The 26,339-nt window shown below is 48.0% G+C and overlaps 1 protein-coding gene across 6 annotated transcripts in view; it reads right to left on the bottom strand.

Moving 5' to 3' along the window:
• The window catches only part of OAS3 (2'-5'-oligoadenylate synthetase 3), a 28,147-nt gene extending 3,928 nt beyond the window's left edge, over positions 1–24,219 (bottom strand). The window contains exons 1-14 of one of the 6 annotated variants that reach the window (XR_012420698.1): positions 23,919–24,219; positions 20,774–21,056; positions 17,864–18,039; positions 15,576–15,814; positions 14,465–14,618; positions 13,356–13,700; positions 11,469–11,886; positions 8,384–8,559; positions 6,386–6,636; positions 5,831–5,975; positions 4,886–5,059; positions 3,272–3,557; positions 1,708–1,883; positions 1,128–1,366 (exon numbers count right to left, since the gene is read on the bottom strand). Coding sequence is in view for 4 of the 6 variants with exons in the window: in XM_005572307.5 (XP_005572364.3) it covers positions 1,128–1,366; positions 1,708–1,883; positions 3,272–3,557; positions 4,886–5,059; positions 5,831–5,975; positions 6,386–6,636; positions 8,384–8,559; positions 11,604–11,886; positions 13,356–13,700; positions 14,465–14,618; positions 15,576–15,814; positions 17,864–18,039; positions 20,774–21,056; positions 23,919–24,095 (3,104 nt within the window). In the remaining 2 variants the exon portion in view is untranslated. Of the gene's footprint in view, positions 1–1,127; positions 1,367–1,707; positions 1,884–3,271; positions 3,558–4,885; positions 5,060–5,830; positions 5,976–6,385; positions 6,637–8,383; positions 8,560–11,468; positions 11,887–12,851; positions 12,924–13,355; positions 13,701–14,464; positions 14,619–15,575; positions 15,815–17,863; positions 18,040–20,773; positions 21,057–23,918 lie in introns of those variants that run through there. The other 5 variants (XR_012420697.1, XM_005572307.5, XM_074007944.1 and 2 more) reach the window with 5 other exon arrangements.
• Positions 24,220–26,339: the final 2,120 nt, after the last annotated feature.

The raw sequence follows: 26,339 nt of genomic DNA, 5'->3' as shown, positions 1-26,339 counted from the left end.
TCCCTTCCTGCATCCATGATACAGGTTGAGTATCTCTTATCTAAAATGCTTGGGACCAGAAGTGTTTTGGATTTCGAATTTTTTCAGATTTTGGACTCTTCGCTTACCAGTTAAGAATCCCTAATTTGAAAATCCAAAATGCTCCAATGAGCATTTTCCTTGAGCATTTTTTTTGGTGGTCAAAAAGCTTCAAATTCTGGGGCATTTTCAGATTTTGAATTTTTGCATTTGGGATGCTCAACCTTGGTTCACCACTAGTTGGTTAGCCTGCTCTGTCCAGCTGTGTCAAATTACAACCTCAAGCTTTTTCCACACATCATTCTAAGTAGCCATTACCCACTGACTGGAGATGCATCCTGAGTTTGCAAAAGCATCTCTGTGACCTCTGTACCCATTTCCGAGGTAGGCAAAATCCCAAAGAATGAAACATGCCTATGGCACCTGGGTGGGTTCACAGGTAGGGTGGTCAGATTTAACAAATGCAAATACAAGGCTGGGCACAGTGGCTCATGCCTATAATCCTGGAACTTTGGGAGGCCAAGGCGGGCAGGTCACTTGAGGCCAGGAGTTCGAGACCAGCCTGGCCAACATGGTGAAACCCCTGTCTCTACTAAAAATACAAAACTTAGCTTGCCATGGTGGTGTGTGCCTGTGGTCCCAGCTACTCAGGAGGCTAAGGAAGAAGAATTGCTTGAACCCGGGAGGCGGAGGTTGCAGTGAGCCAAGATCACACCATTGCACTCCAGCCTGGGCGACAAAAATAAACAGACAAACAACAACAACCACCAAACCAGGATGCCCAGTAAAATTTGATTTTCAGATAAACAGTGAATAATTTTTAAGCATAATTATGTCTCATATATGGTATTGGGCATACTTACACTAAGAAGTTATTCATTGTTTATCTGAAACTCAAATTTAACTTGAGGTCTTGCATTTTATCTGGCAACCCTATTCCTGGGTGACCAGAAAATTGACTGCTTGTCCCTCGGGTGCTAAGAATATAACTTCTAGAAAGGAACCAGTTCTAGGAAGAGTGTTTTCCTGTCTCTGCTCTGCAATCTAGAAAATGGGGAGAGTGAGTGATCCCAGGTCTGAAATTCTGGAACATTGGGGGAGACCCAAACCTGGGCTTCTGAAGCTGCTGTTTCAGGAAGTCTCCAACAGTCTTGTCCTTGGTGTTGTAGTTGATGGTCCAGTAGATACAGAGCTGGCGATACTGGGTGACCAGCTCCAGGACCGTGCGGAAGCCCTCAGCCATGTTGAACTGGGGGTCCTTCCCGCCCTGCTCCCAGGCGTACACAGTCAGGAGTTCCAGCCCATGCTTTGGGGGTAGGGAGCCTCTCCCCTCGGAGATCTTGTGACACTGGAGAACGAGGACAAAGATGTGTTGGTTTATATTGGCACTGATGAGGTACAGAAGGGACTATTCTGGACTTGACAAAGCAACCCCAAAACTTTTATTGAGCACTACATGTGCCAGATGCCTTGCTATGCATTATCCCATCATATCCTGCAACATAGTTTTATCACCCCCATCTTACAGATGAGAAAACTAAGGTCCCACAGCTGAGATATAGCACTGTTTCTGCTCTGCTCCACCAACCCAGGTTCCTGGCCAGGGCTGGGCCCTGCCTCCTCCCAGGAAAGTGCTCCAGAGGCAGAGCCTGGGGCTGCTGGGGAAGGTGGCCCATCCATGTGCCGAACCTGCTGGTACCAGTGCTTCACCAGACGGATCAGGCTCTTCAGCTTGGTAGGGCGAGAGATGATGAAGTCCCGCTGTAGCTCTGTGAAGCAAGTGGAGTACTCGCCTGCATTGCTGTAGCTGTGGATGAGGTTGACGTAGACTTGAGAGCTGGGCCTGGAGCCAGAGACCAGCTGGCCTGGAGGTGGGGAGACGGTTACCATCGCTCTGGTTCCCACGGTGTCCCAATGGGGCCAACTTAGAAAGGACTTCTGAGATCTCCTACCTCTTGGGTGTTTTCCTAAGGGTGGTCTGGGATCCACTGGGAGGCCACAGGGTGTTTTTAGGTGGAACACAGATGTGGCATGACCCACGTGAAATCCCTGGTGACAGTCTTACTCCCTTTTCTGCTCCCTTTCAAACCATCTGCTTACCTGTCTTGGAAAAAGTCTCAGCTGGGAGCTAGTCTGTCTTTAACACCTCTCTAATACTTGCTTATCTTTCTCTCTAACTGGGGAAGGGGAGGCCTCAGTCTTACAACCTCCTGCAAGTAACAGAGCTACGTATGGAGTTGACATCACCATTCTGGTTACATTGCACTTAAAGGCATTCCTTAATATCCAAATTCTCGCTCTCTGAACTGAGGAACTGAATAGATTCAGATACATTTCTGGGCTGGGTGCAGTGGCTTACGTCTGTAATCCCAGCACTCTGGAAGGCCACTGCAGGAGGATCATATGAAGCCAGGAGTTTCAGATCAGCCTGGGCAACTTAGTGAGATCTCCATCTCTACAAAAAATTCTATAAATTAACCAGGCGTAGTGGTATGCACCTGTAGTCCCAGCTTCTCAGGAGGCTAGGGCGGGAGGATCACTTGAGCCCAGGAGTTCGAAGCTGCATTGAGTCATGATCACCCCACTGCACTCCAGGCTGGGTGATAAAGTAAGACCCTGTCTCTTAAAACAAAATTCTGCATGAATCCCTCCCTTGGCTACCTGCTCCCTCAAACTCAGAAACTAAATCAATTCAGATACAAGGGATTTTCTCACTCTGAAAACTGCTAACCAAACTGAGAGTTGAAGAGATATGAAGAGAGTTGTGTCTATTTTGTTCAAGGCTTTATTTCTGGTCCCTGGAAGAGCACTGGGCACAGAGTAGATGCATGTATTGAATGAACTGAATGAACAGATCTGCAGCAGGTGGAGGAGGTGGACGGCACACAAACCACTCAAAGCTTGGAATGTGCAAGAAACATCAGTGTCCTTACTGTCAGATGTGAGATAAAGACACTGGGGCTCAGGATGGGGAAGTCCCTTGTTCAAGGTCATCCAGCATATTGGTGGAATTGCTGGGACTAGAACCCAGCTTGAGGCCACTGTTAGCCCACAGAGTGCCTGTGCAAATTAGAAAAAGGTACTCTCTTCTTTAGATACTTTGCAGGAAAGTTGTGATGAACATACACAACTACAGTGCCTGCAATGATGGGAACAGATGTGGCCTGGTTGTGCGCTGTGCAGCCTCTACAACTGTGCATGGCAGGCCTGCCTCTGTATTTTCCCCTCTCAGGTCTATGCCAGGGCACCTCACCTAGGGCGTCAAAGGCTGGCAGCACGTCAAAGTCCACACTCTGGTCCAGCATCGTCTGGGATGTCAGTGAGAAGCTCAGCACACGGGGATTCTCCCATTTGGAGACTTCAAACTTGACCTCGAACTGCTGCTCCCGTTGACATGCCTCAAGCTGGGCTCGAATCTCGGATATAATCTCGGCCCGCTTGTTCCCCTGCTCGGTGAACTGGCTGAAGCAGCTGAGGAACACCACGAGGTCGGCGTCTGAGCGGCCTCGCAGAGCTGTGCCTTTGGCTGAAGAGCCACCCTGGAGAGGACATGGCAGGTGGCTCAACCCTTGAAGCATGGCTTGGCATCCTTTTGCCTGTGGGTTCTGTACTATGAGTTAGAAAACCTACTGTGTGACTTTTGACAAGTCACCTAACCTCTCTGTTACATCTTTAATCTGGTATGACTGTAAGAAAAAGAAGCATGCAGGAGGTAAGTTTAAACCCTTCAACAAATGCAAAATTTCTCACTCCATCATGTTTTGTGACTGGAGAGGATTTGAGAAGTGTTTTGTTTGTTGGTTGTTTTTTTGGGCCGGAAGCTCCCAAGGCTGTCTGTACCTGGAAGGTTTTTACAAATGACCAACGGCTGGCTCCCACCCCACAGGACTGTGATTTAAGTTTTCCTGGGTTGGGGCTTGGGCATCAGCATATTTTTTAAAAACTGTGATTCCAAGGTCAAGCCAGGGAAGCCAGGGTTGAGAACCAGTGAGCCAAGGCACTCTCCTCAAGTGTTAGAAATCAGGAAGGTGAGGATCAGAGAAGGGAAGGTGCATGCCTATGGTCACACAGCAAACCAGCATCCCTGGCACTGTTCACTGGTTGACTTTATGCTAACACTCTTTCTGAGCCGATCTGGGTCTCACTTGTCTCTCCAACTGTGGACTAAGGCTGTATCCAGTGCCGTGGACAGTGTGACCTTTTGTACACCCCCAGTGTCCTTTCCACCTGGGATCAGCATCCTGGTGTTCTATGGAGGGACCACCCCTACCCCACACTCAGCCCATGAGGTCTAGGCGGGGGCCACTTCACCGTGTGACCCGGTCTTGGCCATCCAGAGCATCATGTCTCCCTAGCCCCGGTAATTAGTTTGGGGGTTGATAAGTTACCCAAGGCAGGCCAATGAGACTCAATTCCAAGACTTTTATTTGAATTTTAAGAAAAAACAAATTCCCCTTTCTGGAAGCTTAGAGCTGCCAAAGAGCACCATATGTTAAGGGCCTATCCAAGACATTAAAAAGCAAAACCAAGAACTGGAGAGAAAAACTGAGTCCTGAGGATGCTGCCTGGTCTCCCGTATCTAGCTATGCCTGTAAGCAGCCCTACCCCCAGACTTTCCAGTTACATCAGTCAGTACATTCCTTTGCTGCCTCTTTCGAGTTGGGTGTCACTAGCAACCAAAAAGGACTTGTTGGACATATCTGGGCCCTCTCTCTGCCATCCCCCCATGATCACTTTCTGGCTCTTTCTCTATGCCTGGCTTTTTGCTGGTTGCTACGAGGGCGGAAGTGGGTCAGGCCTGGCCCTGGGCTGGGAGAGATCACCAGCTTGCAGGACATTGCTTGCCTACAGCTCTCTGAGGACTCACCTTGACCACCTTGATCACTTTGATGGGAGAATTCCGGAAGCAGTTTTCCTTCAAAAATGAACAGATGGTATCAACAGCCTTGTTCACCTGGGCCAGGAACTGGCGGTTGGGCTGGAGAAATTCACTGATGAATTTGTCGAGGTCTCCAGCTGGGGTTTGGTAAAGGAGGGCTGGCTGCAGAGAGAATCCAGGCAGGGCCAGCTTGAGACGGGACTCCCAGTGCTCACCCAAGCCCTGCCCCTTGATGTCCTCTGAGGACAAGACTCCCACTGTCTCCCATGTCCCTCTTTCCTTCTCCTGGTGGGTAGGTTCTGAGGTAGCATCAGAAGGACCTGAGATTGAATTTTGGTTCTAGCATCAATACACAGTCTCAGTTTCCCCATGTTTAAATGAGTGCAATAATGAAGCCCGAGTCTCAATGGATTGTCTTGAGTATTAAACACTGGGTACGAGACCCTGCTGCAAAATAGTAAAAGTGATAAAATCATGTCCTTTTGGGAGCTGCAAGTGGCTTATGTCTCAGTTTTCCTAGAAGCAGGGCCCACGGTGGGAATTCTTGTGGATATGATTAATTGGGGCAGTGCTTGGAGGAGAAGTGGAACAAGGGCAGCAGCAGAGGGTGGAGAAGAGTCTCAGCAAAGCTGGGTGCTCAGCCAGAGACAAGTGTTTGCCTGATCCCACAGGGAGCGCTGGACCGTGAATTGTATCAGAGTCGGTTCCGCCTGGAGACAAAGTTGGGCCTTTTGTAACCCTGTGTCACTCAGGCACTGGCTGGGACATAGCAATCTGTGCATTTCACGGAAGGCAAGTCTCCAGAGAAGGGGTGGCTATGAGTTGTCAGGAGCCAACACTCCTAGCAGCAGGGGATGGGTGCACCGGCAGGTTAAGGGAACCTGACTAGAAGGCAGGGGCAGGGCCCTCTGCCCCCAGGACCCTCCGTCTTACCATCACATCCCAGGGCGGCATAGATGTCCCATCTCTACTCAGAAAGCAGGCCTGCATCCCCAGCACTGCTGCTTCCTGGGCCAACAGCTCCCAGCTACCCTGGCCCACGTTCCAGGTGGGATCAGCAGGGTCCAGGACCAGAGGTCTGGGGGCACAGCAAGAGGGTGGGTGGGGAAGGTGGGAGTCAGTGAAAGAGGAGGTGGGTGGAAGGGCTGAAAAGGGGTGTGAGGGCTGGAAAGAGTGTCAGGACCTCAGGGTTGGCTCAGTCTTGCCCACATGCAGAAGCAGTCTCAATTGGCTGCCTTGGTTGGAAAGCTATTGGGTGGCCCCTTCAACCGAGAAATACTATTTTATCATGCTAATAAAACTGGCCCTGGTTTCTTTTGGGACTCCTTATGTCCACATTTCCTCAGCAAAGAGTCCAGAGGGAAGCAGAGTGAGGAGCGGGATTCCCACCCCAAACCCTACCTTGGAGCCCTCCTGGATGACTGACTCCAGGGTGACGGTGGGGAGGAGAAGCATAATTAAGCCCGGCAAAGGGAAGCGGGTCTTCACCTGGGTTTTCGAAGCTGGCCAAGAAGGTGCATTCTCATGGCTGGGTCCTCAGTGCTGTAGTTGACCGTCCAGTAGACACAGAGCTGCTGATGCTGCTGCACGAGCCCTAGCACTGTCCGGAAGCCTTGGGCCATGTCGAAACAGTCCTTCCCGCAGCCCTGCTCCCAGGCGAAGATGGTGAGGAGCTCCAGGGCATAGGCTGGGGGCAGAGAGGCAGGGGCTGGCCGTTTTCTTTTGTTCTGAGCCGCAACCTGTGTCACCCAAGGCCAAGATGAGTGATTAGTGGATGTGAGCTGAGTATGGCCATAAGCACTTGGGGCAGGAAGGGAATATAGAAAACAGAAGTGCAGAAAGAATAGAAACTTGCTGATGCTTCTCATTTTACAGGTGGGTAAACCGAAGTTCAGAGGAGGGTAGTGACTTGTCTAAGGTCATACAGTGAGACTGAGAGCTCAGATGTGGCTTTTGCCCAGTGTCTCCCCTCAAGGAATTTGGAAATTTGAAACATCTTGAGTGTGTAACTCTAATTGAAGATGGAAGCATTGACGAATCCATCCATCACCAGCCTTTAGGAATATTTTAACATTAATCACATAACATAGGGTGGTTGTACAGGAATAGAGGCTGCAATGTATCCATCTTGGTATCCCAGTGTCCATCACAAGAGTTAGTAATAGCAGGTGCTCGATAGATGTTTGTTGAATATAGGGATGCATGAATGCAAGTCAGAATTCAGAGAAGTATTTAGTAAGGGAACTCCGAAGGATGCTCAGAATTTAGTGCAACTCAAAAGAGGCAGCAAGGCTGGGGCGCGGTGGCTCACACCTGTAATTCTAGCACTTTGGGAGGTCAAGGTGGGTGGATTACTTGAGCTCAGAAGTTAGAGACTAACCTGGGCAACATGGTAAGACTCCTGTCTCTACAAAAAGTACAAAAGTCAGCCAAGTGTAGTAGTGCATGCCTGTAGTCTTAGCTACTTGGGGGGCTGAGGCAGGAGGATTGCTTGAGCCCAGAAGGTTGAGGCTGCAGTGAGCTGTAATAGAGCCACTGCACTCCAGCGTGGGTGACAAAGTGAGACCCTTTCTCAAAAAAAAAAAAAAAAAAAAAAAGAAAAGAAAAGAAGAAAAAAAAGGCTGTGAAAGATTGTATTGGCTGATGTAACCCAAAAGCCCTGGAGTAGGCACAGGTTGATCCAGGAGCCCATAAGGAGTCATCAGCTTTTCTGTTCAGATCTTTTCTGTTCAAGTGCTCTGGTTTTTCTGTCTTGGACAGGTCCTTACCATATGGTGGTCACTGCCAGCTCTAGGCTTCCAGAAAGCGGAGTTTTCTTTTCCAAAAATAGAGATGTGGTGGGAGTAACATAAGCAAAAGTTTGGAGGTGGGAGAAAATCAGAGAAAACATTTGCAGTGTCAAAAGAGAGAAGTGGATGGGCTAAAGAGGGACAGTGAACCCCAGGTACAAGAAATGAGGACTTTAGAGTTGACGGAGAAAAGATTTTTTCTAACAGTGACTTCCAGATCTGGGCAGGAAATGGAGGATGGAGGAGGCCGGTCCTTTTGCTTTGGATGACCAATAAGAAGCCAAGGAGGCCGGGGGCGGTGGCTCAAGCCTGTAATCCCAGCACTTTGGGAGGCCGAGACGGGCAGATCACGAGGTCAGGAGATCGAGACCATCCTGGCTAACACGGTGAAACTCCGTCTCTACTAAAAAATACAAAAAAACTAGCCGGGCGAGGTGGCGGGCGCCTGCAGTCCCAGCTACTCAGGAGGCTGAGGCAGGAGAATGGCGTAAACCCGGGAGGCGGAGCTTGCAGTGAGCCGAGATCCGGCCGCTGCACTCCAGCCTGGGCGACAGAGCGAGACTCCGTCTCAAAAAAAAAAAAAAAAAAAAAAAAAAGAAGCCAAGGAGGAGAGACGTGGGTGTAGGGGAGGAACTGATTGGCTGGGGTGGTTGCCATGACAGTGGCGGCTTCCTGGGAGGAGCCAGGGGCAACTCACCTGGCGGTACCAGTGCTTCACCAGCAGAATCAGGTTCTTCAGCTTGGCGGGGCGAATGTTCACGAAGTTCCTCCGCAGCTCTGCAAAGCAGGCCTTATGTTCGCCCTCCTGGCAGCCACTGCTGAGGAGCCTCGAGTAGACCTGGGGATTTGGTTTGGTGCCAGAACTGAGCTGCCCTGTAGAAGTTTGAAACACCCTGAGTGTGCAACTCCAATTGCAGACAGCAGCATTTACCAACCCATCCATTCACCAGCCTTTATGAATATTCTAACATTAATCACCTAACATTGCAATCAGTAATACACTATAATATTGCATAACAATCAGAGCTATCATTTTTTTCAGTATCAATTCTGTACTGGATGCTTTTTAATAATTTTTGCTAATCCATCCAGTAACTGCACGGTGGAGAATCTTCTATTTATTTATTTTAAAAAAATTTTCCCTGAAAGCTGAAAGATGGATAATCTTGACCCAGAAAAGCTGTGTCACATAGTGGTTAAAGGAGTGAGCTTTGGAGACAGATAAGCCTGGGTTCAAATCCAAGCTGTGTGATTTTTACCTCTTTGGGTATAGTTTCCTCATCTGTAAAAGGGGGATCATAAATAGCACCTGTCCTTCTAAGGTTATTGTAAGAATCAATTGAAATCTACATGTGAAGTGCTTAGAATAGTGTAGAATCATGTGCTCAATAAGCAGTAATTATTGCTATTATTAACGTTATCTTCCAGAAGAAGAAAAACAAGACAAAGAGAGGAAGCTACAATTGAGTCTCATCCCTCACTTTGGTAAGGCTGGCCTCTAAAATAAATGCCTTCTTCATGAAAAGTGACTGCAAAAGGTTATCCACTGGCAGAGAGGGGCTTTAAGGAAGCTTGCTGCTAGGGCTCTGGGGGGGCGGGAAAGAAAATCCCCTGTGAGAAACTGGGACCCCCATCCTGTGCTAGATGTGGATGTGAAGTCCAAATGTACAGTATCTGCATGGCGAGGAAAAAAAAAAAAAAAGAGAGAGAGAGAGATGAAAAGCCATGGAGGATGAGATAAGAAACTATCTAACAGGAGTTCTAGAAGTAGAGAATAGAGAAAATAGGGGAGAGGCAGTATTCGAAGAGCTATTGGAAGACATCTCCCTAAAACTAAAGGAAGAATTGAGCTCTCAGATTCAGGAGGGACAGCACGTTTCAAAGAGGACACATTAAAAAAAATCCATACACAGATACATCAAAGAGAAGCTGAAGAATACTATGAACCAAGAGAAAGTCTTAAAAGACAACAAAAGGGAAATCAAAACAAAATGAACAAACAAAAAAACCACGCACACAAACAAAAAAACAGATCGTTAACAACAAAAAATCAACAACTGACACAGACTTCTCATCAGCAACAACAGGTAAGAAGACAGCAGAACTAAGGAAAACAAGTGTCAAGCATCCCATTCAAGCATGGAGGTGAAACAGAAACGGCTTTAGACAAAGTCTGAGAAAAATTTGTCACTCATAAACCCTTTCTGAAAAAGTACTAAAAGATGTATTTCTGTAAGAAGGAAAATGAATCCAGAAGGAAGAACTGGACATCAAGTAGCAATGGTGAAAAAATTTGTTAATTATATTAATAGGTTTTAATTTGCACAGACTGTGAAAACAAAAACACAAGAAACAGTCTCCCCTATTATTAGTGACTGGTAGTTTAGTTCCAAGATACTATTAAACCCGTGTAAATTATTATATCATTGTTGCTTGTTTCATTTTTGTCTTTTAGCTTTGTGCTGCCTATAAAGGGTACAATTTAATAACACATACTAGGAAATAAAGAGTGGAGAGGGTACATCAGGAAAATGCCGACAAAAGAGGACTGCGGCTCTGTTAATATCAGACAAAAGGCTTTAAGACAAAGATAACGTTTAGAAGTAATGAAGATTATTACTTAATGATAAAAAGTACAATCCAATAAAGTATAATAATTATGTGCGTATATGTTCTCAATAACATAGCCTCAAAATATTAGAAGCAAAACTTATTGCAAGGAACAATGGATAAGTCTCCATTCTGAGTAGATTTTAAGATATCTCGCTCAGAAATTGAGAGACTAAACAAAAAATTATCTGAGCAAAAGGTCGTAAGCTAGATCTAAAGAACCTATATAGAAGTCTGCATTCAGCAATGAAAGCATGCGATCTTTTTTCTTTTTTTTTTTTTTTTGAGATGGAGTCTCACTCTGTCTCTCAGGCTGGAGTGCAGTGGTACAATCTCAGCTTACTGCAACCTCCACCTCCCAGGTTCAAGTAATTTTCCTGCCTCAGTCTCCCGAGTAGCTGGGATTACAGGTGCATGCCACCACGCCAGGCTTTTTTTTTTTGTATTTTTAGTGGAGACAGGGTTTCACTATGGCCAGGCTGGTCTCAAACTCCTGAACTCAAGTGACCCACCCGCCTTGGCCTCCCAAATTGCTGGGATTACAGGTGTGATCCACCACGTCTGGCTGGAAAGCATGCATTCTTTTCAACCATGGGCAACCTAAGAAATGCCAACAAATTCCAAATAATTGATATCACATAAAGTATGTTTTCTGACTACAGTTTTAAAAAAGATAATAAGTAAATGTCAAAAGCAAACAAAACTCCAAAACATTCATTTGGAAAGCTACTTCCAAATATTCATGGAAGAAACAACAAACAATGATGTCATAATTAAAAGTACAAAATATTTAGACCGGAGTGAGGATAAAAATTATACATGTCAAACAAAAGATTTACCCTGTAGCTAAAGTGGTACTGAAAGGGAAATCGGTAGCTTTAATTGCGTTGACTAAAACTGACAATTACTAAGCTAAGATTCACCTCCAAAAGTTAAAAAAAAAAAGAACCATAAAGTAAACCCTTTAAAATAAGGAAGAAAATTGTAACATGAGAAATTTCTTTTAAAAAAATACCAAGCAGATATGCCTACTGTTAGCATTTTTTAAATCTGAATTGGGGTACATGGGTGTGTGATGTCTGTCGTTTTCTGTATGCTTGAAACGTTTCATAATTAAAATCTTTGTAAAGTTAAAGCACTAAATAGTTGTAAGATTTGATGGTGATGATTACTTTCAGTATCTCAAAGTCATTTTCAGTGCTTGGTCAAGTAGGAGAATTATGATCACAAAGAGGAGGCAGGCACCCCAGTTAGACGGGGACCTGAGGTCCCTATCGTTCTCCAAGGGACACGCTGGACGCCCTCACCCAGAGCATCAAAGGCAGGCAGCAGGCTAACATCTGTCCATCTCTTCGGGGCCGTCGACACCAGCTGGAACTGCAGAGCCTCAGGCACATTCTGCTGAGGAAACTGAAGGCTCAGGCCAGGGACCTGGCCCTGCCACCAGGATTCTAGCTGCGCTCGCATCTCATCGAGGATCTCTGCGCGGCGGGGCCCCTGGTCCTTGTAGTCCGTGAAGCAGTTGAGGAAGATGACGAGTTCAACATCACAGCCATCCCTTAGGTCTGTGCCCCGGCCAAATGATCCCCCCTGGGGAGGGAAGTACAGCTCAGACCAGGGAACTTCTAGGAGCCTAGGAGTCAGACTATGATCCCATCACCTGCGCCCCATCTACAGCCTGGAACCTGCCCTCTTGCTGATGTCAGGTCTGGGCACTATGACAGAGGCCGACTGCATGGGTCCTGTGAGCTCTTAGAATTGTGACAGAGAGTCAAGTTGTAACTGCCTGCACCTGCCCTCTGATCCATGAAGCCTGAGCTAAGTCAGGCCAGTCTGCAGCAACAGATAATGGAGGTGGGGCTGAGTAGGGGCAGCGACCAAACATTTTAGCCTACTCTCTGCAGCGCCTACTGACTGCACATCTGGGCCAGCAGTTGCAAATTGAGGTCCCAAGGCGAAATAGGGCCTGCAGTTGTGCTCTGTTGCCCTGTTTCCATCAATTCCCTCCCTCCCTCCCTCTCTTCTTCTTTCCTTCCTCCAACAAACATTTAGTGAGCTCTTACATGTAATGTGATACCACACGGGATATCACACATATCCCAGTACATGTCAGTGCTCACTAAATGTTTGTTGCAGGAAGGAAAGAAGAGGAGAGGATACAAAATTTCTGTTCTCCTGAAACTTACATGTTGGCTGGGGGAGAAAAGGAAAAATGCTAAGCACTGAAAGGGGGCTGGTAGTGCAAGACTGCAATTTTATTTTTATTTATTTATTTTTATTTTTAAGATGGAGTTTCACTCTTGTCACCTAGGCTGGAGTGCAGTGACACGGTCTCAGCTCACTGCAACCTCTGCCTCCCGGGTTCAAGCGATTTTCCTGCCTCAGCCTCCCGAGTAGCTGGGATTACAGGGGCCCGTCACCATGCCCGGCTAATTTTTGTATTTTTAGTAGAGACAGGGTTTCACCATGTTGGCCAGGGTGGTCTCGAACTCCTGACCTCAGGTGATCCACCCACCTTGACCTCACAAAATGCTAGGATTACAGGCGTGACCCACCGTGCCCGGGCAAGACTGCAATTTTAAATTGCGTGGTCAGGCCTCAGTGGAAGAGGACGTCGGATCAAGAACCTTGAAGAGGAGAAAGAGAGAGAGAGAGAGACAAATGGATGGGGAAGAGAAAGCCACTACAGAGGCCTTGAATGGGCCTGTGAACCTGGTAAGCTCAGAGCAGCCAGGAGGCCAGTGTGGAGTAAGTCAAGGCCAGAGGGAGACCAGGGCCCACCCTACAGGACTTGAGGCCTCTGCACACTGTGAAACCATGGAGAATTTTGAGCTGAGGAGGCAAGTGATCTGATTCTTGTAATAGTGTTTTAAAAATTGTATCATTAAAAAATGAAAATCTAAGCTGGCACTTACATATATTTTATTTAAGCCAGCAAATCATCCTTCCCGGGCCATGCAGTTCCCCAGCCCGACCTCAGCTCCATTGCTGTAACTCCTTCCCTTTCCCACGCTGACCCCTCGAGAGGGTCCCCCCGTGTCTCCACTGGCCCAACTCACTTTGCTGACTCTTGAGACCTTGTGAACACAGTTCTCACGGAGGCGGCGCAAGATGATATCGATGGCCTTTTTCACCTGCTCCTGGAACCGGGGGCTCGGCTTTAGGTGGTCCTGGATGAAGCGGTCCAGCTCCTTGGTGGGGATCTGAGACAGGTCCAAGGCCATTCCCGGCACAGAGGGGGCGACGCTGGCTGCCCCAGCGGGGCCGGGAGCTGGGCATGAAGGTGCTTTGCTCCCTGCTCTTGGGGATACAGCATCGAGGCTCTTGCTGTTTTCAGGGGTCTTCTGGTTAGGGTTTAGCTGGATGGGGTGGCCCAAACCTGAGCATCTGGCACGTGGAAGGCCCTGGAAGGTCGTTGAAGGAGCTGCCTCAGCCAGGTGCAGAGGTTTCTGCATCAACCCAGTGCCTTCTCTCCCCAGCTCCCGCCTTTTGCACAGTCAGGGTGACTGAGGCTTAGAGAGGGGAAGTGGGAGGGCCGCAGCTAACCCACCTGGCATCTTTGGGCAGAGTTGAAAAAGGTGCCTTTCTGAAGGGACAAACTGCAAAATGGGTGCCCTTGTTATGGGCAGAAAGGCCTGGTAAGCAGACCATAGGTGCAGAAAAACAAAGGGCTCCTTCCCCCGGCAGTTTCAGCTTGAGCTTCGTGATAAGACCGTTTTACATGCCTGCTGCCCTGTGAATTTTCATTTATTTATTTATTTATTTATTTTTTGAGACGGAGTCTTACTCTGTCGCCCAGCCTGGAGTGCAAAGGAGTGATCACGGCTTATTGCAACCTCTGCCTCCCTGGTTCAAGCAATTCCCCTGCCTCAGCCCCTCGAGTAGCTGGGATTACAAGCACCCACCACCATGCCTGGCTAATTTTTGTATTTTTAGTAGAGACGAGGTTTCACCATGTTGTCCAGGCTGGTCTCGAACTCCTGACCTCAGGTAATCTGCCCGCCTCAGCCTCCCAATGTGTTGAGATTACAGGCATGAGCCACCGCGCCCAGCCACCCCTGCTTTTAAAAGTCTGTTCTACACCATATGGCACATAGTAGATGCTCAGGAAACATTGGACACATAAACAAAGTGCAAAACCCAAGGGTCCTGGGACCCCCTCACTTACCGGCCCCTGCCAAGGCCGCACTGGATCCCCCATCCCGTTCAGAAAGCATGGGTGGTCACAGCAGGATGCTGCCTCCTGGGCTAGCAAATCCCAGTGCCAGGCTGCCCCATTTCCCAGGTCCCATGTGGGGTCGGCTGGGTCCAGGATCACAGGCCTGCAATTTCAGAGAGACAAGAAAGTTCTGGTTAGCAAGAGGGCTCTAGAGTGAAACGGACCTGGTTCCAATCGCATCTCTGCTACATTCCAGCTGTGTGACCTGGGACAAATGATTTACCTTCTCTGAACTTCAATTTCCTCGTCTGCAAAATGAGGATAACAACATTGCCTGCTTATCATTGTCAACCTTGGCTGCACGTTGGAATCACAAGACACCAGGATCCACTCTCAAGGGCTCTTGAGTTACATCCTACAATTCAGCAATTTCATTCCTAGGTATATTTCCAACAGATATACATATGCACCAAAAAAACATGTCCAGAAATGTTTATAATGGCCCTATTTGTAATAACTCCAAGTTGAAAGAACTCAAATGCCCATCATCAGTAGAATAGACAACGTATTTTGATAAATTCACACAATGGAACACTATACAGCAACAAAAAAGAATGATCCACAACTGTATAGCTGAATCTCCAAGACTTAATCTTGAGAACAGAACAAGAAGCCAGACACAAAAGTACATGTGGCATGATTCCATTTAAATAAGATTTAAGAAAAGGCACAACTGTAATCTTAAAAGTGTAAGTGGGGTTATTTTGGAAGGTTACTGACTGAGAGGGGACCAGCGAGGTGCTGGAAATATTCTACCACGATCTGGGTGATGGTTTCAAAGTATGCAGTCTTCACACATTCATCAGAACATGCACTTTCTGCTATACATCAGCAAAACATTCACACATAAAACATGTGGGGTCAGGCACTGGTATATTTTTTAAAACTCCCCCAGGTAATTCTAATGTGCATCTGGGCTGAATCCAGTGAATTAAAACATGTACATGCAGCATTTTGCTTTGGCCTACACCCAAGCACTCAGTAGATGTGACCGATTTTATCCTTGTTAATTATCTCCCCCTGACCCCAGGACAGGAGAACAGGTATTATTAGGAGGTACCTGGGTCTCTCAAGCTGCCACTGCAAGAACTGCCCAACTGCAGGGTCCTCGAAGCCATAGTTGACAGTCCAGAAAACACACAGGTGCTGATGCTGTTGGATCAGGTCCAGGACAGTCCGGAGGCCTTCGGCCAGGCTGAAAGCATCCTTCTTACAGCCTTGCTCCCAGGCGAAGATGGTCAGCAATTCCAGAGCATAGACCGGGGGCAGCGTCTCCTCCCACAACCCCTGTAGGCACACCTGTGAGAGGGCATGGCAGGGGACTCAGAAGGATGAAGGAGAGGAAGGAGAGCCAGCTCTCTGCAGAACCAGACTGGGGACCTTCCAGGCTGAGCCTGAGACAAGATGCTGTGTTCCAAGCCTGTTCCAAGAACAAGTGGCATTTCTCACCAGCCCTCACTGGTAGCTTCAGCAAAGTGGTTGGCTCGTATGACGGGGGAGTGGTGGGAGGGAGGGGTGTAAGTTTCAAGTCCCAAGGAGGCAGGGAGCAGTCAGAGAGAAGCCAAGGGTAGTCTCAAATTACTACCTATCCTCAAATAAAGGTGAAGCAGATCTGGGGTCCCAGTTCCGTGGATGGTTGGAGAAGGGTACCAAGTTGTCGCCCTTTCACCCCTGGAGTGGGGTGGGGCAGCGGGCCAGGACTCTGTCCTTCCCTCCTCACTCCAGCTGTCTATCCCCCATCCCCAAATGCATGATTTCTATTTGTGAACCATACACTTGGGATCTCCATGTACCAGGGAGGAATTACTCCATGCCAAGGCAAGAATCCCAGGCCTCTGAGTAACTCCAGAGGGGATGCTTCAGCTTGCCAGAAGGTGACCCACCTGACTAGAAGCACCCAGCATCTCCACATTCCCTCCACTCATGCCCTCTCTTTGGGGGGATAAACACACCTGGGTGCACATGTGTACCCACCACCCAGATCAAGATAGAATTTCTAACGCCCAACCAAGGTGGCTCCACAGTTGTATTAATTAATTATTTAATTTATAGACAGAGTATTGCTCTGTTGCCCAGGCTGAAGTGCAGTGGCTCAATCATAGGTCACTGCAGCCTTGAACTCCTGGGCTCAAGCGATCTTCCCACCTCAGCCTCCTGCATAGAGAGGACCACAGGCATGAGCCACCATATCCAGCAGTTTGCCCCTTTAAGAAGTACCAGGCTATTAGCATTTTCTGCCCCTGGAGAATCCTATGTGGAAAGAACCTGAGTAAGATTTACCAACGCATATATTTATTTATGTGCAAGTGGAGGAAACAGAGGCCCAGAGAAGGCTAGGAACTTGTCCAGGATCACACAGCAAGAAGATGGCTGAGCCAGAATTGGAATCCAGAATCTCCTAGATAGACTGCTTATGATGACTGGTCCATCAGAATGACCAAGCCATGTGCTGCAAGATTTTGGGGGAGCTTGTTCCCCCATCTCCAGGCATAGACTTGGCACACTTTCCCCAGTGCATAAGAGTCTGGCAACAAACATGAACAGAGCCAGGGAGCATCCCTGAGGCTGGGGAGGGAGGTGTACCACCTCCACATTTCCTCATACCATACCAGACAGGCCAAAGTCCTGAATATGAACAGAAATACAATGGGAAACAATACGATGGCAGGAAATATGAAAGAGTCATTTTACAAAGTCAGGATAGGGAAAGACCTCTTTTTTTTTTTTTCTTGAGATGGAGTCTGGCTCTGTCACCCAGACCGGAGTGCAGTGGTGCAATCTTGGCTTACTGCAACCTCTGCCTCCTGGGTTCTAGTGATTCTCCTGCCGCAGCCTTCCAAGTAACTGGAATTACAGTAGTCCCAGCTACTTGGGAGGCTGAGGCAGGAGAATGGCGTAAACCTGGGAGGCAGAGCTTGCAGTGAGCTGAGATCCAGCCACTGCACTCCAGCCTGGGTGACAGAGCCAGACTCCATCTCAAAAAAAAAAAAAGATACACTAAGAATAACTCATTTTTCAAAGGATATATCTGAGTACATTAAAATTTAAATATTTTGTCCTACAAATAACCTTTAAACAAAGCAAAAGCCCAAGTCACAGACTGGAAGAATACTGGAAGAATGCATTATATTAACTAAATAAGGATCAGTATCCACAATATATAAAAAGCTTCAACAAATCAATAACAAGACAGCTAACCCAGGAGAAAATAATGCACAAGGTACATAAACAGATAATTTCCAGAAAGAGAACATGAATGGCCACTAAATGTATGACAACAGTTTCACGACTATGGAAGTACAAAGCAAATAGTCACATGTCTGGAGCAACCCTCCCAAGGGGCTTCACCTGGTGGTACCAGTGCTTCACCAGCAAGATCAGGTTCTTCAACTTGGCTGGGCGAATGTTCACAAAGTCCCTCCGCAGTTCTGTGAAGCAGGCCGCATGCTCGCCCCCTTGGCAGCCACTGTTGAGGAGGGTAGAGTAGACTTGTGGCTTGGGTTTGACTCGAGAGCCGGCCTGACCTGTTGGTGTGAAGCACTGTGAGTTAGGAAGGGCACTGAGGACACAGGATGGAGGGCGGTGGGCAGCCCATAGGCTGAGGTGGAAGGATTGCTTGAACCCAGGATGGAGGTTGCCGAGCTCGGCCTGGGGCACTGAGAGAGAATGGGAAGAATTTGGAGGGGAAGAAATCTGGCAACATGGGAGTCGGGGGACTGGGAAGAGAGCCCGGAGCTTTTCAGGAGTCTGGGAAGAAAAGCGGCCCTCCAGAATGCAGTGGGAGAGTCCCTCCCTCCCAAATGGCCAGGCAGTCCTTGGAGCAACAGCTCAAAGAAGAGCAGCTGCATTCTAAGATGGTTAAACAGGAAAGATACTTCCAGCTGAGTCAGCAGTACCTGCAGCCTGGCAGCTCTCTCCTCCCTCCGTGAGCCTTCCTCGAAACACCACTCTACATACCCTTAATTAAGAGGTGTCACGGAGAGGAAAATGATGCCCAAGCAATAAAAGGCAAAAAGCCCTGATCCTTTAGCAGTGGTTGTTGATATTTTTTACTACAGGCCTGGGGCTGTGGCTCACACCTGTAATCCCAGCACTTTGGGAGGCCGAGGTGGGCGGTTCACCCGAGGTCAGGAGTTCGAGACCAGCCTGGCCAACATCGTGAAACTCTCTCTCTACTAAAAATATACAAAAATTAGCCAGTCATGGTGGCACTCACCTGTAATCCCAGCTACTCCAGAGGCTGAAGCACGAGAATCGCTTGAACTCAAGAGGCTGAGGTTGCAGTGAGCTGAGATCATGCCACTGCACTCCAGCCTGAGGCACAGAGCGAGATCAGAAAAAAACAAAAACAAAAACAAAAAACTATCTATCTATCTATCTATCTATCTATCTATCTATCTATCTGTCTATCTATATTTTACTGCATACTGGGCACTGGACTGAAGGTCTTTACATGTATCTCCACCACAACCCTATGAGGCAAGTACAGTTCTTCATCCCATTTGATAGCTGAGAAAGCTGAGGCACAGAGAAATTCCATGCTTTGCCCAAGGTTATACCGCCAGCATGCGATGGAGTCAGGATTTGAGCTCAGAGCCGGTGGACTTTACAGGATGCACCCTTTCCTCCACCACTCCCATGGGCATGACTTGGGAGAAGTAAACACTCTCCATAATTCCCTGAGGTTGCTGCTACCGCTTGCCTGCTGTGTGGCTTTGGGTGGGTCACTGTATGTCTCTGAGCCTCAGTTTCCCCACTGGTGAAACTGAAGCTGAAACAGTACAGACCTCATAGGTTTGTTATGAAGAACTGATGAGATAAAACATGTCAAGTTCTTGGAATAGTTAAGCATTTAATAAGTAGTAACCATTATGACTAATATATGTGTACCCAGCCTGGGTGTGGTGGCTCATGCCTGTAATCCTAGCACTTTAGGAGGCTGAGGCAGGTGGATTATTTGAGCCCAAAAGTTCAAGACCAGCCTACTGGTCTTGGTGAAACCCTATCTCTATTTAAAAAAAAAAAATTAGCCAGACATGGTGGTGCATGCCTGTAGTCCCAGCTACTCGGGAGGCTGAGGTGGGAGGATTGCTTGAACCCAAGATGGAGGTTGCAGTGAGCCAAGATCATGCCACTACACTCCAACCTGGGTGAGAATGAGACCCTGTCTTAAAAATGTGTGTGTGTGTGTGTGTGTGTGTACCTAGTAAGTGGATACACTAGGCATGGGGTACCAGGCATAGGGGATGTGGCTACCTGCCCAAAGGATAAAGCTATCCCCCAGATCATCAAGGTAAATAATGATAATAATAACAATAATAATAGAAACAACAACAATAATAGAAATAATAATAGCAAACACTCTTACAACCCTTACCACATGCTAGACATGTTTTTTTTTTTTTTTTTTTTTTAAGAAGTCTTAGACAGATTGTAGGGGCAAAATCACAGCCCCCTGCAGCCTCCACTGCCTGGGCTCAAACAATCCTCCCACCTCAGCCTCCCCAGTAGCTGGGACCACAGGGAGGCATGCACTACTACACCTGGCTATTTTTTAAATTATTATTATTTGTAGAGACTAGAGCTTGCTGTTTTGCCAAGGCTGATCTTGAACTCCTGGGCTCAAGCAATCCTCTCATCTTGGCCTCCCAAAGCTGGGATTACAGGCACGAGCCACTGCGCCTGGCCCACTAGGCACACTTCTATGTTTGATTACATATATTAATGCATTTAATTCTTCTGACAACTCGATAAGATTACTAATATCCCCATTGGTATTATCCTCATTTTACAGATGAGGACACAAAGACATATTTTTATCTTAACTCAAGCACAGGTATATTACGAAGAATGCAAAAATCACATTAATGTTTTCAAGATAAAATACAAGATTTTGCAGAAATCTGGTTTTGTCCCCAGGCCCCTACTGCTAGCCACATGTCCACTTGGCTTAGCTTTCGGGAATATTTGTGGAAGGGCTGAGCAGTAACTGCTCCAGGCAGTGGCTGAGGGAAACTACCAGATGCATGTGGGAGGGCCAAGCATCTTGACAGCAGGACCACAGATCCAGGAGGAACTGGGCTTTCTCTGCCTTTGTCTGGCACAAGTCCAATATGTTTAGTCCCCAAACTGAGGCTGAGAGAGGGGTAGAGGCTGGCCCAGGTCACATAGCAAGTCGGTGGCTGGGCTAGAATTGGAAGTCCTGTGTTGTTCCCAGTGATCTTGCCCCCAACCCTGGAACAGTCCAGGAACCCTCACCCAGGACATCGAAGGCAGGCACCAGGCTAACATCCATCCAGTCCTCAAGATCTATGGATGTCAGGCGGAACTGCAGGGCCCCAGGCACGCTCTGCTGAGGAAACTTGAGGCTCAGACCAGGGACTGGGTTCTGCCACCAGGATTCCAGCAATGCCCGCATCTTACTAAGGATCTCTGCACGGCGGGCCCTCTGGTCCATGTAGCTCTTGAAGCAGTCGAGGAAGATGACAAGTTCAGAATCACAGCCACCCTTGAGAGCTGTGCCCCGGCCAGAGGAGCCTCCCTAGGCAGAGGAAAATAACTCAGAATTTCATACTGTCCAATTCTAGTGGCCTTGCAACCTGGCAGGCGACTTAAGTGAGGTGAGGGTGCTGGGGAGAGACTGTGGCCACATAGCTCTAGATGTTGAAGCCACGCAGGAATGTAGGTCCAGGGTAGCCAGGCTTGAGATTTCAAGAGAAGCAATTTTAATATGTAAATCCATGATTTTTTTTCCATAGAAACAGGGTCTTGTTCTGTCACCCAGGCTGGAATGCAGTGACATAATCGTGCTCACTGCGGCCTTCAACTCCTGGGCTCGAGTGATCCTCCTGGCTCAGCCTTTCAAGTAGAGACTACAGGCACATGCCACCATGCCTGGCTAGTTTTTACATTTTTTTTTTTTTTAAAGAGATGGAGTCTTGCTATGTTGCCCAGGCTGGAGTGCAGTGGTTATTCACAGACACGATTATAGCTCACTGCAGCTTGGAACTCCTGGGCTCGAGTGATCTTCCTGCCTCAGCTTCCCAAGTATCTGAGACTACAGGCATGCACCACCGTGCTGGACTAAATCCATACTTTTTATTTTAGTTTTATTTTTGAGACAAAGTCTTGCTCTGTTGCCAGGCTGGAGTGCTGTGGCACTATCTCAGCTCACTGCAACCTCCATCTCATGAGTTCAAGCGATTCTCCTACCTCAGCCTCCCGAGTAGCTGGGACTACAGGTGTGCACCACCACGCCTGGCTAATTTTTGTATTTTTGTAGAGATGGGGTTTCACCATGTTGGCCAGGCTGGTCTCGAATTTCTGACCTGAAGCGATCTGCCCTCCTTGACCTCCCAAAGTGCTAGGATTACAGGCCAAGTAAGCCACTGTGCCAGGCCTATAGCCATGATTTTTAAATGTTGGCAACTAACTTTTTAAAAACTCAAGACCACAGGTAAAACAAATTCTGCTTTGCAGAACACACGTTCGCAATCTTTGCTCAGAATGGGTACAGAACTGCGGTATGACTCAATTTCTGAGACCTGTGTGATCAGTGTTTCTTTCGGCAAAGCTTCCAACCTGAGGATTTGGAAAAGAAACTCCTAAACATTGTCAGAGCCACTGTTCTGTGTCTGGGATCTGACGTCTCTACTCTCACTTCCAACACAAAACAACTGTGATGTAGTTACATGTGGTTGCAGATATGGGGAGTGAGGCTCAGATGGTGAAATGAGTTACGCAGCCAGTAAACAGCAAGAACCAGGATGGAGCCCTCCAGGAGCAAGTCTTGCCCCAAACTGGGACCCCCTACTTATCCCGATGATTATGCCAGTCCTTTTACTTCCAGCTCCCGCAATGTGGGGGCTGCTGACAAAGTGGGAAGAGGGACTATTACAGGCTGGGCACTTCCTGCACGTTTCACACACTTTCATTGAACCTTCCTCACAGCCCCGGAAGGAAGGTACCAATTTACAAAAGAGGAAGCAAAAGCACAGTGCTCACTTTATAAAGGAGGAAATGAAAGCACACGGAGATTGTGCTTGAGACCCCCCGCCTGCCGTACCCCTTTCCAGGGAAGCTAGGGATGCCAGGACTTTCTCTTGCTGCACAGAAATCCCTCCTGTCCGTCTCCGAGGTAGAAACAGGACTTCACACCTCCTAGGCAACAAGTGTGTCCTCCTTCCCCACCTCCCAAGCTGAGAGTCAGCCCCAGGAAACCACTAGGTGCTCCGAGGCCATTTCTACTCTGCGTTTTCACTCCCTCTCCTGACAACCTCCAAATCTGCTTTAGCACACCCAGGTTCCCTGGGTCCATCCGCTCTTGGTACCCCCGAATTTACCCTGAGGATAAGGTAGCTCATGACTTGTCTCCTCCCTGAATCTGTGAGTGTCCTGGGATCACAGTGGCAGTGTGGCTGTATTTAAGTGACAAAAAGTGACCTGGAGCCTGGGCAACATGGTGAAATCTCATCTCTACAAAATATGCAAAAATTACCTGGGCACAGTGGCTCACACCTGTAATCCCAGCACTTTGAGAGGCCAGGGCAAGTTGATCACTTGAGCCCAAGAGTTCCAGACCAGCCTGGGCAACACGGCAAAACTCTATCTCTATAAAAAAAAATGCGAATAATTAGCCAGGAGTGGTAGTGTGTGCCTGTAGTGCCAGCTACTTGGGAGGCTGAGGTATGAGAATAACTTGGGCCCGGGAGGCGGAGGTTGCAGTGAGCCAAGATCGTGCTACTGCACTTCAGCCTGGGTGACACAGTGAGACCCTGTCTCAAAGAAAAAAAAAAAAAGTGACTCAGAGCAGTAGTTTAGCGTTTAGCCTCAGTTTCCCTATCCATGAAACAGGTACAATAATACCTACCTCACTGAATGTGGGGATGAAACGAGGTAATACTCATTTAATGAGATAATTTTCATTGCTATTTGGTAATGTCTCCATAAATTGGGCTATTCTGGCTGTTACAGAGTATTATTACTTCCGTATCCTTAGGGTCTGGCATAGTGTGAGGCCCCCAGCCTGTTTGAATGACTGGGTGAATGAGTGAGTGAGTGAGTGAATGAAAATGGATGAGAGGCAGCCTCTGAGAGCAGAGATGCAGGAATCAGGCTACTTGGATTTGAATCCTGGCTGGGCCTCTTACAGGATTGGACACGTCACTGTGCCTCTCTGTGCCTCAGTTTCGCCATCTGTCAAGCAGACTTAAGAGTACCTACCTGGCTCGTATGTTCCGGGGACTTAGCACAGGGCTGGCACATTGGAAGTGTTTGTTAAAGAAATGAATGAGAGGTGCACAAGTGGATAAAAGCCACCCCCACCGTAAGGCTACGTGAGGCTTAAGCGTCCTCCCAGGACTGTCCCCTTTGGACACATAAAGACCCCGAGGTGGCACCTCACCTTGACGATTTTCAGCACCCGCGGGGCTGCAGCTCCGGGGCGGCCCCCGCGCTCCCTCAAGGCAGCGGCCAGGGCGCCCAGGGCGCGCCGCGCCGTCTCTGTGAACTCCTTCCGCGGCTGCAGCCTTGTGGCCACGAACCTGTCCAGCGCGCTGGCCGGGGTGCGGTACAAGTCCATGGCTACCTGCCGCAGCTGCAAGGGGAAGCAGGGCTCTGGCGCGGCCTTCAGATTTCTGGTTTCCCTGCTCGGCTCTCCGCACCACGCCCAGCTCGGCAGGACCTAGGTCGTCGGTCTCGCGAGTGGCGTGAAATGGGGACCAGCACTGCTGGTACTGTCTTCCTTAGGTTTCACTCCTCCTCCCCAAACTTGGTAAATTCCCTGCTTTCAGTTTCGTTTCTTTCTAGCAGCTCCTGGATCTGGCGCCCGCTTCCTGGCTCCCTTCCCAGCTACGACTTCCTCTCCTTCCTCTCCTTGCTTCCAGCCGTCCCTGCAACCACCAGCTGCAACGAACTAATCACAACCTAACAAAGTATCTTGACAGAAGCAGGTCCACAGAACGTATGGGTACATACTGAGTAACATACTCTGAGCATTTCAGAAATGTGCAGGTTTTACGTGAAAAAAAAAAATTTTTTTTTTTTTTTTTTTTTTTTTTTTTTTGAGACGGAGTCTCGCTCTGTCACCCAGGCTGAGTGCAGTGGCCGGATCTCGGCTCACTGCAAGCTCCACCTCCCGGGTTCACACCATTCTCCTGCCTCAGCCTTGCGAGTAGCTGGGACTACAGGTGCCCTCCACCTCGCCCGGCTAGTTTTTTTGTATTTTTTAGTACAGACGGGGTTTCACCGTGTTAGCTAGGATGGTCTCGATCTCCTGACCTCGTGATCTGCCCGTCTCGGCCTCCCAAAGTGCTGGGATTACAGGCTTGAGCCACCACGCCCAGCCGGAATGTGTTCTAAACACCACTACCACCACCAATGATAATAAAGCACACTTGGAGACTCTCACTGACTCCTCCCAACGACCATGGTGTAGGTGCTACTATCATCACCCATTTGACAGATGAGGAAGTTAAGGTACAGAGGAACTAGGTAACTGTCCAAGGTAACACAGCTGGAAAGTTGTCTGACTGGATTCAAACCCAGCCCAAGCCCACAGAGCTGCCTTCTTCAGAAGCCAACTCTTCCTAAATAATTTATATGTGTAATGCAGTTCCAATAAAAATTCCATTTTTAAAAACTGCAAACACACGATCTAAAGTCTGTCTGCAAGAATTAAAAATTATTTTGGAGGAGAAGGGAGGAAGGAAAGTCAGTCAGTTTAGAATGGTACCTTGCACAACAACACTACATATTAAAACATTGTAAAGCTGCAATAGCAAAATCCTCTTGGAACCGGCACAAAGCTAAGCGGACTGTAAACTCTAAGCTGCAGAGTGGAGATTTGAATCCAGGACCATTGCACTTCTATCTTCATGGCCTGTCTCCTCCTTTTTCTGCTTATTTCTTGCTGCTTCTCCACCCAGGTTCCCAGAGACTGCACGCCTGAGCTCTCTTCCAGGCCTGGTCCAAGCCGTAGCCTATCTCCTCCTCCTCATCTTACTAAAAATCTCAGGGGTCCTCTCTCCTGTCTGCTCCGGGATCCCGCATTTACTCTGCCTCTGGGTACATTTCAGGTAATAGTCTTAACAAGTGCTTCCTGACATCGCATGTTAACTGAAAGGAAATAGATAGGATTAGAGTGTGAATTTCAGAGGTCATGGTCAACTAGAGGGAGAGATGCTGGGTGGGTAGTATGTACATCACAACATACGTAGTATGCAGTATTTTGAGTAGTGAATGCTGCATCGCTTGGAATATTCAAGTATGGGAAGGAGACTATTTTGTAGGCCAGGTGTTGTGGCGGGGATTTAAGTCAAGGGATTCAGCAAGATTTTCATGCTTGTCCATTAACCACAGTCTTCTTCCTGAGTCACAGGCCACTTTAGAAACTTTCTATTCAAGATAGTGGATTGAACACAAGCTCAAAATTCTATTAAAATAGCAGCAAAGATATATTAAAAGCATAATGGAAATCAACAGGGTTGGAAACTGAGAAAAAGTGGAGTCAAGGGAACAGGACATTTGAGGCATTTTTAGAAGATGGAACGCAGAAGGGTCAATATTGGGTCAGGATGGTGGACTGAACATATACACAAGCCTTCAACGTTCATCCCAGGCCTCTAGAAGTGGCAGGAAAGAGATGGAAAAACTTTAATAATGTCGCTGGGTCCTAATCAGAGGTGCCCTAGATAAACCCGAAACTGAGATCCCTGGCAGAGATACAGGATTGGATGAAGGAGGAAATTGCAGCCAAAACGCATAAAGGAGGGGGTACCTATGCAGAGTGGAAAGGATCTGAGGAGCTGCAGGCTCTAGGCAGTGG

The sequence above is a fragment of the Macaca fascicularis genome, chromosome 11 (assembly GCF_037993035.2).
Source record: "Macaca fascicularis isolate 582-1 chromosome 11, T2T-MFA8v1.1".
NCBI classification, from domain to species: Eukaryota; Metazoa; Chordata; class Mammalia; order Primates; family Cercopithecidae; genus Macaca; species Macaca fascicularis.
Note: the sequence above shows the minus strand (reverse complement) of the source record. Positions and strands in the feature narration are given on the sequence as shown.